This window comes from Cheilinus undulatus, linkage group 2, assembly GCF_018320785.1.
Source record: "Cheilinus undulatus linkage group 2, ASM1832078v1, whole genome shotgun sequence".
NCBI lineage: Eukaryota > Metazoa > Chordata > Actinopteri > Labriformes > Labridae > Cheilinus > Cheilinus undulatus.
In genome coordinates this window covers 28,132,094-28,144,178 of record NC_054866.1, presented here as the reverse complement: position 1 = coordinate 28,144,178, position 12,085 = coordinate 28,132,094, and the positions used below count along the sequence as shown (strand labels likewise).

General features: G+C 38.6%; 1 protein-coding gene across 1 annotated transcript; it reads left to right on the top strand.

Annotated features, from left to right (window-relative positions):
* The first annotated feature begins 1,073 nt into the window (after nucleotides 1-1,073).
* foxn1 (forkhead box N1) lies at nucleotides 1,074-11,338 on the top strand. The gene is made up of 7 exons (XM_041798060.1): nucleotides 1,074-1,433; nucleotides 3,304-3,402; nucleotides 3,770-3,900; nucleotides 4,099-4,195; nucleotides 9,384-9,591; nucleotides 9,734-10,171; nucleotides 11,049-11,338. The coding sequence occupies exons 1-7, from the start codon at nucleotides 1,074-1,076 to the stop codon at nucleotides 11,336-11,338; spliced, it is 1,623 nt and encodes a 540-aa protein (XP_041653994.1).
* Nucleotides 11,339-12,085: the final 747 nt, after the last annotated feature.

Here is a 12,085-nt window from a genome sequence, read left to right as displayed (position 1 = left end):
AAGTGAAGAGTAGCATGTTTGAATATGTTTTTAAAAATGTATGATGTTCACTCAGCCCTGACCTGTAGCCAAAAAAAGACTAAAACTAACTCTAAAACTAATAAAAACTAAACTAAAATGAAGCATTTTTGCAAAATACAAAACTAAACTAAACTAACAAACCAGTAGTAAAAACTTACTGACACTAAACTGAAATTGAACACAGACAGTGAAAACAAAATAAAAATAAAAACTAATGAAAACTATCTAAAACTATTACAACCTTGGTGTGGAAGAACTTATATGGCCCGCACAGAGCCCTGATCTCAACCCCATTGAGCACCTGGAGAAACTGGAACGGGGACTGTGAGCTTGTCCTGCTTTTCCAACATCAGTACCTGACCTCATAAATGCTAAACAGAATGAAGAGGCACAAATTCCCACAAAAACCACTAAAAAATCTTGTAAAAAGCCTTGTCATTGTAGTCCCTGTAGGTGTATTGGTCAGGCAGCCAAATACTTTTGTCCATGAAGTGTTCACTGTGTTGCCTGGTCTTTGTGTTTTTAAACAGAATTTTTGGGAGTTAAATAAAGTATACATAAACAAATAGTTTTGCTTTCTATGAAGGCCAAATATTTTAATCCAGCATAATCAGCGTTTTATTTAATAGGATCTTTTAAAGATGAAAATCTGTTTATTCAACCCTGAATTCAGAAAAATATATTTTTTATTTTTTTTTTTTTATAATTTTTTGATGGCTTAATAGCTGAACTGTCTTATCTTGTATAGTTTTTATAGTATACATTCAAGAATCTTTATTCCTCACATGCCGCTCTGGCCCTTTATTAGTATTACTATGTTTTCTCTTGCTCCTGTGAAGTAAACTTCTCAATGTTTATGAACATAACTGGCTGGAACAGCTTATTTACTATCAGTCAGGAGGTTTTAATGGCCTCAGGGGATTCACAGTAAGCATCTTGGCAGCTTCTTGGTCCAGAAATGGGATTTGAGACAGGATTTACACATTAAGCCCAGCCCTGATTGGTTTGTCAACAGTTAGTGTAGATTGTCCTTAACTTTTGTACCCACTGTGATGATCATCACAACACCGACTAAAGAGGGCAACAACGTCTGCCTTTCCCAGCAGGAGATCAACACCTTCAGCTTGAGACCTGCAGCTGCTGACCGAAGGCACAGCACGGACCGGACCACCATGTCTGGTTCAGGATCAGGACTGGGACATGGTCCTGTGGGCTCAGACCATTACCATCAATACCATCAACAATTCAGCGATGGAGCAGTAACCACCACGGACTGCCTAAGACTGCACTTGTCCACCTTCAGCTGTCTGCAGGATGGGTGTCACCCTGAAAATTGTTCACACAGCTCAAATGATGTAGCAGCAAAGTCTTGGGATCAGTGCAACGGCAACATTCAGGTTTCTAGACAAATGGTAAACTCACTTTATTCCTGCCTGTTACTTTGTTGAAGAAAACTATTTGGGGATTTAAGTGGAACATGGAGTACCTAAAGAACCAAATTAACTCTAAGGTTGATAGAGATGGAAAAAAAACTTAAGGAGCAAAAAACCCCTGAATTTTATGAACAATAATTGTGCTTCCTGAAAGCGTAAATTGTCAAATGTTTGCTAATAAGTGAAACTTATCCATTATATATGTTGTTTTCTTAATTGTTTCTTTTTCCTCCAGGTGGTCAATATACGTATATTTGTACAGTTTTATGGCAATCTTGACAAACAGAATCCAAAAAAGATTTTGGGTGTCAAAAGCTCTCTCCATTTCCATTAGTAGTCCGATTAGTATCCTCCATTTGCTTTCTGTGGGCATTGGCCCTAAGCTGGAAAGCTGCCCACTAAGAGCAAATTAACATCTAAAAATAGTCCTTTACATGTTAATAACTTTGACTGAATTCACCTTATAAAACTGCCAATCAGACCGATAAACAATGATGTCATTTGTAAAAAAAAGTATTTTTATTGCTAATCTGAATATTCCTGGCCCCACCAAAAACCCATTATGTTTGCTACAGCCCAGACTGGTGTCAGACAGTAGCTAATGGATTTCAATTTTGCGAGAAAGTCTGGCTGCAGACAGCAGCTCTTAGATGCCCCCCTTGTAGACCACTGCGGTGAGACACCACATCTGCCAGAATGGAAATCTAGACAGAAACTTTTAAAATAAATTTGGATTAAACTTCCGGTTAGGGTTAAGGGAAGGGTTAAGGGAAGGGTTAAGCTACCAAAAGTTAAAAGTAAAAAACCTGATCTGCAATACCTACAAAATGTATAATAAAGTTGAGTAAAAGGTCTCCTTGCAGGAAAAAAAAGCTTGTCTCCCATGAAAAATATCAAACATAGCTAAGGTGCAAGCTAACAAAGTTGCTTTAGCTACATGGCTATGTTAAGTTAACTAGCTACATAGCCAACATAATTAAATTTAAAGCTAATGAAGCTACATTAGCTATGTAAGCTATGTACTTTATGCAGCTCCGTGGCTAAATCTTAAGCTTAGGAAGCTACACTAAGTATGTGGGTAATATAGCTACATAACTAACATAGCTAAAGCTAAAGCAAACAATGTTAACTGTATTAGATTATGCTATTTTTTTTGCTAAGGCTTTACCTGTTTTAGAAGGATCTATGTGAAGGGAAACTGGCTTTAGCTTTCAGCTTTAGCTATATCTATTGCACGTACTTTGGCGTATGTAGCAACCTTAACTATTTAGCTAGCAAAGTTATGTTAGCTTTAGCTAAAGCTAATGAAGTCAATGTTAACCTAACTATTTCTAAAACAAGTCTATACATAATTTAATCCCAGATTAGACATTAGACTTTTTCCGTTCTATTTATGGAAAGTTGCTGGTCTATAATGCTTGCAATTTGGTTATTTAATGACTCTAACAGCCAGAACTTCCTCCTGAAAAATTGTACTGGGAAATGATGTCCCCTCTGTTCTGACAGATGTGGTGTCTCACTGTAGTGGTCTGCAAGAGATCTGCAGTCTTCAGCCAGACCCCTCTCCAATTGTGTTGTGTTTCTGGATGGCTGGATGAGGAAAAAATCTTTAAAAGTTTACCATATCAGCCGAAAGATTATTCTGTGCCTCCTAGTGGCCAAAAATTGTTTCTTGCAGTTTTAATGGTGACAATATTGTGGTTACTTCTATAACACAAATAAACATCAGAAGATATAATTTGAAAGTGAGAAAAAAAGAAACCTCAGTAAATACTTGATTGACTGTCATTGATTGCCCTGGTAAAACAAAGTCTGGAATAAACCTTAAAATCATCTTTCTCCTTCTCAGAGTTGTTACACAGAACCACCAGCTGTCAGACCAGTAGATCCCCCCAGTTTCCTGTCTCAGAGCTATCCAAACTACAGCTCACTGAGCCCTTTACAACAGGTATGGAGTCTGTTGGATAAAGACAAATACTTAAGTTTAAGGGAGTTTTTTTTAATGATTAACACTAACATTGAAAAAGAGAGGATAAATAGACTAAGGCTTACTTTGCATTTTCAAGGTGTCACAATAATCTTTAGTAGCTGAGTTACAGATAGTGTCTGTACCTATTAATCCATTGAAAATATCAGACTAAATCAGGGCATTGACAGTGAGAAGACATTTCTATTATCAGAGGTGACTGACAGGTACAAGAGTCAAGGAATCCATAAATAGGCTTCAGCTAATGAAAGAAAAAGTGTGAATATTTGATTTGAACCACACCTGTTGTTAGTCAGTTTGAATTTGATATTTGTTTGTATCTCCACAGGTCTCATCCAGAATTCACCCAAACAATGATCAGTCCAACAGCTCAAAGTATTCTCTCCAAAGTTTTCCAAGTCAGTCCCACCAGGAGAGCCCCTCACAGTCTCTCTTCCCCAAGCCCATTTATTCATACAGGTAACATGGTGCCACATAAATGTTTCCATCATTTAAATTTGTCTGTCTGTGCTTATTCATATCTAAAGCTTCAATGTGTATAATTATAATATTGTTATATTTGATGACACCTCATATCTGTCGCTTTAAGATAAGAAGAATAAGCGCAATAAAGTGATTATTTAAAATTCAATATGATTTTTCCCCTCATGACTCTAGCATCTTGATCTTCATGGCTCTGAGGAACAGTAAAACAGGAAGCCTGCCAGTCAGTGAGATCTACAGCTTCATGACTGAACACTTTCCCTATTTTAAGGTATTAATTACACTTTATGTCTCTGGATCACAATTAAATTCAAGCAACTGTTAAACATCAGGTTCAGCAGTTGCACAGGGAAAACCTTTTTCTTTCCCTGTGAGCATAAATATTAAGGTTTTGAAGCATCCACATTAATGTAACCCATTATTTTGTCAACTCCAATTTTTGAGTTTGGTATTTTAGCTGTTGCCAATGTGGTATTTTGGAGAGTCAGTGTAATGTTAAAAAATCTGCCCCTGGCCCTTTGAGACAGTTCATTTTAAATCGGTAATGTAAAGAAAAAAACAATTTCTCTTTTTACGTTTTCCTTAAGGAACGAATATACGAAAAAAGTTTTTTTTCATCTTATTGTTTTTGTATTCTGATCTAAAAAAAGAGGATCAAAGAACAGAGCACTGGTAATTAGATTCTCATAACACCTGCAGTGGGTTACACATAGGAAAAAAGAATGTTACATTTCTAGTGTTCTGTTATTTGAACTTCCTTTTTGATCGGAACATGAAAACAGTAGGATGAAAGGCATTTGTTTTTCAGTTTATTTCTTTTCTGTTTTTTCATTCCCAGTTAAATATAACCTGCCTGGGCCAGGAGCAGGTTTATTCCATGTTTTATTTATTATCCCTATTTTTAAACAATTGGAAAACAGCTTGTTTCTTAATTTTGAGTGTCTCGTTTAAAATAAATCCACTATCCGTAAGGTACATTGACCTTGGAGCAAGAAATGACCCTATCGAAAGACTGGAAACAGATTTCTACTTTTTCTTTCTTCTTGGCAGATTGCCAAAGTAAAGACTACTAGATCACATGCAACTTGCTAAACATCACATGGTTTAGTGCTCATTCTTATCTTACTGGAGCCATATTTTACTAATCAAATCATCATCATATTATATAAAACTCTCAGCTGGGGATAAGAGACCAAACTCAACAAGAAAATGCTCATATAATGAGGTAATGACTGAGCTGAAAAGTTGACCAATTTCTTGTCATTTTTCCACAGTTAATAGAAATGAAAACCAGAAAAATTCACAATTATTTTACTGCTCCTGATTTTTGACTTTTGAAAAATTCTTATTTCCCATCTAACTGAGCTAGCAAATGAGCGCATATTTAAAGGTTTTGTTGAGATTTAGAGCTTGCAATACATTAAAGAGTCTTTGTCTTATATAATACGATATTTCTATATAACTCACAATTATTTAATTGGTTGAATGCAAGAAAGAAGGAGGAACAAAATGAAGGAGCAAAAATTAGGACTAAAAATACCACTGACCAGGCCATGTTTGTTCAAGTTTCCTTGTATTTCTATTATTGTTGTTAAAATTGCTGTGTAATCACAAATCTAAGAAACTGGCTTCCCTCTTGTTGTGAACACACCTTAAATGGAAAAAATTAGATTGTCACTCTGCTTTCTCTATCTCGTTTCAGAGTCTTAGCCTTAGTCTTCTACAGTAGCTTAAAAGTTCACATTCAGGTTTGTAAGCGCAAGATCATCCAAACCACCGCAGTGTTGTGGCTGACACTAATTACTCGCATGGGATCCCTCTAATGTCTGATTCACTAATAAAAGTGATGTGCTTCACATGCAGCTAGGTGACATGAGAGCGACCTGGTAAAACGTGTTAAGGCATGAGGCTGGCATAATGAGGGAAATGACGGGATGTTTGTATTCAGTTTAGCATGTGAGTATACAGATAGTTTAGAAGGATAAAGCAGGCTTAGGGACATGGTTCAGCATTGTTGAAGAGGTACTGCAGGAATTAAGCATATTATAAATTCTTACCCATTGTTTGATATTTGTTAAATTATCCAACTGCTACGTTAAATACTGTCAATAGATAGATGATAGATAGATAGATAGATGGATAGATGGATAGATGGATGGATGGATGGATAGATACTTTATCAGTCCTGAAGGAGATTCAAGAACCCCTGTTTGCACTGACACTGACACTGTACATTTTCCAAAGGATTCCAGGTATCTATGCATCAAATCAGTTCAGACCCACCTCTGGAAAGAGCTCAAAGTCTTGCTGCCATTCATATTCAGGAAGGTGCTCTATAGATGGCAGCTTTCCAAACAGCTGCATGTCACATCAAACTCAGGCTGCAGGGCCAGAAAACACGTGAGGCAGATGATTAGTGATACACCGAGAGAAGTCATAGTAGCAAAAGATGAGATTTTTTAGACACATCTGAATGCTCTCTGAATATGTTCATGTATCTTACAGTTCGTTTCAGTTCAGTGGACACTTGCTAAGACATGCAGATATCAGATATATGTTGCAGATGGTGCAAAATTAGATACAGATTTTGATGTACCCTCGAGGAAGGGTAGGCATCCTGGTTTCTGTATTTAGACTGCAGTGAAGATATATTGCTAGATTTTAAAAAGGGTGTTGACTCTGATGCACATTCAAGAACAAGGTGAAACTTACAATAAGTATATTTACATGCAGTTTTAAAAAGTAGAGTAATGCTGTCAGTCTGACTGAAACATTTTTGTTTCAACATCACACTAAATCAGATTTCTCAAAATCAGTCTAAGACTTAGTAATGTGGTTGGAGACTGATTTTCTCCCACATGTAAACACTTCAAACAGACTAAACAAGACTAGAACTTGCTCCAGACTCCTTGCTGGACTTTGACTCAGAAGTTTAACTGCGTACATGCTTAGCACAGCAGAATACATGATGTCGTATGCCTTTGTATATCACCATAAAGTAGAAGTATGGGGTTCATCTAATTTGACCAAAATTAAACTGTATGTGTATGAAACATACAGAACTATGAAGTTATTCCACATTTTCACTGTTTGACTTACAACCTGTTAAATGCTTGCTTACTTGTCAGCAAGGTCAACAGGGAAAAGGCGTATAGTAATTATGAAGGGGGCATAACGCCATGTACTGTAACAGAAGAGGACAGTAGATCAATCCACCCACTCTGCATGCATGCCAGGACAAGACAAGACAAGACAAGGACAGTGGTCTGGTTGCCTAATCAGAGGGCAAAAAAAGCTCAGGATATTGGCAGCAACATTCTTTTTAAAGATGACTTTTGTGTGCTTTCACCTTTATCAGAATAAGATAACTGAAGAGAGACAGTAAACATGGGAAGAGAGAGGGGGAGGACATGCACTAAATAGTGCCAAGACCTGGAATTGTGGGTTGTGGACTACAGCCTCTGTACATAGGTTCCTGCTTTACCCACTAAGCCAAACTGGCATCCAGTGGCAGCTATAATTGAACACTACTTGGCTCTGCTGCACCTGGCATTTTATTCTCCATTATTCCAAACACAACACGTTTTCAACATCTCAAAACAGCAGAAAATTGCAGATTTTAATTTAAACTGTAAGTCTTTGTCACTTTTGACCCTTATACACTTAAAATTGTTAAAATCTGAGAAGTCAAACAGAACTTGCTTTGGAGATGTTTGCAAACTGGTATATTTGCTGTAGTGGAGGCTTCCTATCCTAAAGCTATCAGGATCATGGTCTACATAAGTATGCACTGTTTTAAGTATTTTCAAAGGTCTTGGGTCAATAAGGTGGTGAAGGGGGACAAGAAATGATATTCATAATATTTAATGCTGGCATCAGGATTAGTGTTATTGCTTTCAGTCATATTCTGCTGAAGTTAACACAATATTTGATGGCAGAATTGAGAGGAGTCTGCTCAGCACCAGGCACTAGTGCCTAATCCCATGAGGCGAGACTGGAATTAAATACACTAATCAGCTAGTGGTCTCTCTTTAAAAACACTTGGCATCTCTTCATAAAACATGACAAGGAGATATGGGAAATGGAGGACTGAATGAAAAAAAAAAACCTTAGCTATTATTTGAGACTCCTAAATGATTGCTCCTACATACTCATAATCCTGGTTGTGGATGAATTAACTCTCCCCTCACAGAGAAGAGGAGACGAAATCTCATTTTAGAGAAATGAGGTGCTGAGGTGCATTCAGGTCAAAATTTCAGTTCCTTCCTTGGGAGACAAGCTAACTCTGAAGCTTATTTTCAGTCTCCTTCTGAGATGACCATGCAGAAACACTATTTGCTGTAAAGGCTACTTGTTGTCAAACCAGACATGTTAAAGTATATGTAATGAAACATATTTCGATCCAGAGGTTTAAAGTTGGTTTCTTTTGCCACCCCAAATCACTGCCAGAGCTCAATCATCCAAATTAATGAAAATGCAAATGCTGTGTCTGTGGGTTATGCCTGTATGACTGTGTCAGGTCACTTGTTGGGAGTGGATCTCTGATCAGGAACTTTAAAACTTCCCTTAGATGGCAGAAGTGGGATGTTGATACTCATGCATTGATGAGTCCAACAGGTGGTCAGGGCATTCTTGTTTCTAGGCGTTGAGTGACTCTTAATACTGATGGCAGGCTCTTTCTCGAAGTTTAGCAACAGGGATTCAGACCATCTGGTTGCATCTTACACTGCAGACTTGTATGGAGCGCTGCCCATTTTGGGGAAAGCAGCTGAGCCTTAGGCTTTGTTTGGGCTTTACATCACTAAAAGCGATGTTGTGCAGACCTTCTATTTCTTCTTCCTTAGCGCAGACTTCACCTGAGCCACATTGGGTAAATCTCTCACAAACTCACCAGTTTCCCAAGTATCTAAAGAGTGGCAGTCATGGGTCCTCTGTGCCAGCCCTTATCCAGGAGGTACTTGCCACCCAAGGGATATAATTTGTGGCACAAAGAGGTTTCAGACAACTGTAATGGGCCATCAGTGGCTCAGCCAGACTCTTCCATGAAACCTCTGAAGCATGACAGTAGAGCTGACTCATGAGTGATACGTCCCTATGGCTTGGTGAATTTTCTCTATCTGAGATTTGGATAACGTGCTGTAGTTGGGTTAAAAGGTTGTGCAGCTTGACTCATCCCCTAATCACGCCATGATTAGGGGATGGATCACCCTGATGACAAAGGTGCATGTATGTACAGGCAGGGCCTAACAAATATCACCACAGACCATCTGATATCTATAGAGGTTAAGTCATGGTATCACAGATTATGAATAATTTTTTTGTTCACGTTTTATTTTGAAAAAAGTTTTAAGGTTTGCTCTAACTCATTGTTAAAGATGCACATATAGTAACTGTTTTAAGCTGCAGCAGCCTGACAAATCATGGAGTAGCTGCTTTCAACTCTTCTCCCACCTTTCCAGACAGCTCCAGATGGATGGAAGAACTCTGTGCGTCACAACCTCTCCTTGAACAAGTGCTTTGTGAAGGTGGAGAACAAAAATGGGAACTCATCCCGTAAAGGTTGCTTGTGGGCTCTCAATCCAGCCAAGGTGGAGAAAATGCAAGAGGAGCTGCACAAGTGGCGTCGCAAAGACCCTGTGACAGTTCGAAGGAGCATGGCCAAGCCAGGTGGGTCTCTTAGACATACTGATAGACATCAGTAACAAAGACACAGTGTTGGGAAAGAAAAGAGTGAAATGATTTTATTAGATGATTGATCAAACTTGTAGTGCTGATTTAAACTGTTTGATAAATGAATTGTTTCTTACAGAAGACCTTGACCAGCTGTTTGGAGGGAGACCTGAAAAATTCAGGTCTTTGCCACCTTATACCAACTCAACTTTGTTGTCCAGAGGGGCTCCTGCCTACGACATCACCTCCTTGGCCTGCAGCCCAGCCCAGCTTCATCCACCCTGTGTACCTGTTCTGCGTTCACATTATGCAAATATTCAACCCCAGCAGCCCTGCTACCTTCCCCCTGGTGCGGCTCATCTCGGCAACTCGTTTGCCCTGTACTCACCCCATGGACAGTCAACAGTTACTGGAAGCCTGAACTCACCCGTGGCTCAAAAGGTGCCACCTGTTTACAGTGTGGCACAGGCAGATTACAGCGCTGGCCACAGAAGCATGCAGGACTTTCTGCTGGAGGGAGACGCCAGTTATGACATCGATGCTCTTGACCCAAGTCTGACTGATCTTCAGCTGCAAGGTATGACAATTAATGACATGCTGAAAAAAAAACAAGCAGGAGGTGTGTTGGCTGCCTTTTTGAAGAAACCCAACACATCTCCTCAGGTAGAAACAGTTTTGAGTTTATGTGAGGGTTCCCTTATGGAAAGATGATCCACACTTGTTTTTGTATTTTTTTTGGAAGATCTTTTCAAATGCACAGTTTGTCACAGAAAACTATGGCAGCCATGAGCACAGATACATTTGAGTGCATAAGAGTTTGCACTTTGACTTGTTTATCTTTTTAATGCAGGAAAACCAGAAATAACTAGTTGATTTCTGGAGATGTTGACAATACAGCAGAATGTAATTCATTATCGTGGAAAAAACAACAACACTGAAAACAAGATAAATAATTTTAATCCTTTTTATAGTTTTATTTTTTAGCCTTTTTCACAACTTTATTGGATAGAGGAAGGACAGTGAATAGACTCAGAAACAGGGAAGAGAGTGGGGAGAGACATGCGGTAAAGGTCCACAGGCTGGATTCGAACCTGGGCCGCCCACGTACATGGGTAACACGTTAAACCACACTATCTGTGTGCCCAAATCATTTTAATTCTTGAAAAAAACAACAAAAATTTACTTGTCATAATAAGAAAACAGTTGAGTTAATAAAATGTTTTGCTGCATGTCTACATAAGGCCTCAGTAGAAAACAGTTTTATTTTCATTTCCACTCTGCCCTATTTCTGTGCCCGGTGAGCTATGCTTTTATGTCTCTGAGCCAACATGTCTCCACCCCTTCTCGAGAAAAATGATTTGGAAGATCATTCTGTGGTTACAGCAAACACTATTGTTTACTGCTTGACAACAAATACTCTTCAGAAGCCACCTGTTGTTTCTTCATACACTCAGGTAACCTGTGGGAGGAGCTAGGAGAAGAAGGCCTGATATCTGACACCCAAGTTACCACCACAACCCCGTCCACGACCTCCGCCCTGCAGAGAAGCTGCTTACAGATCACACCTTCTCCTGCTAGCGAGACAGCTGCCTGTCAGCGTAAGGCTGGGTTTGAAGAAGGAAACACAGCGCACTCTGATGAGCCCGGCTTTTTGCATGGACTCCATCCTGGGATTTATTCAGGGGTGGAGAACCTGGCGGGGTACCTGACCTCTTCCTGTAGCACACCAATCTCCCTAATGTAATGATTCTTTTGTCTCTATAACCTGTCTGTTAGTGTTAAATTGAAAGGGGAAAGTTTTCACTGGCAGATTTCTGCCACAGTATTAGCTTTGTGGTTATTTAACCCATCTTAACCTCTGTTTACCACTGTGGGACAGGCTCTGCCAAGGGACTCAGTGTGAAGAGGTTCACTGTTTGTCTCAACTCTCACAAACAAGCAAGCCTGATCAAATAAGAGCTCTTTCTGGATCGTTTTGTCTATTTCAAACACTTTTTTCTTCTCATAGATTTATTTTTATTTATAGCAGCTCCATATTAAATAGCAAAAACATAGAATAGGAATAATAAGTAGACAAGAAACAGGAAAACTAGATAATTTTGTCATGCTTTTAATATTAAACCAATTATTTATTGTCCTTTACAAGTAAGTACTCACAATATTCTGGTTAGAATTCAGAAAATGGATGTTTAATTTTGTAATTGGTAAAACACAGTATATTTGTAATTTAAATAAATCTCAGTCTAAGGAGTAAAGTTCTCTATATTGTGATAAATATGAACAAAACTTGAGGACCGAGTGTGAACTGGCCTTTACGGCTTTAACAGACGTGATTCCAGAGCACTATATTTAAAATTTAAATAGACATGAAACTAATTTGACAATGTGAATGAGGTCATTAATAGAGAAGAAAGAAAAGACCATAATTAAAAGAATCTGCAGCCCTCTTCTTCTACAGAGTTTAGTAGAAAATGTCAGGGTTAGCTGTTTG

Excerpts from the sequence above, each read along its gene's own strand:
- foxn1 (XM_041798060.1), top strand. The coding sequence starts at position 1,074 with ATGATCATCACAACACCGACTAAAGAGGGCAACAACGTCTGCCTTTCC. Across the intron at positions 1,434-3,303 it reads TTCAGGTTTCTAGACAAATG|AGTTGTTACACAGAACCACC; the intron begins GTAAACTCACTT and ends TCTCCTTCTCAG. Across the intron at positions 3,403-3,769 it reads CACTGAGCCCTTTACAACAG|GTCTCATCCAGAATTCACCC; the intron begins GTATGGAGTCTG and ends GTATCTCCACAG.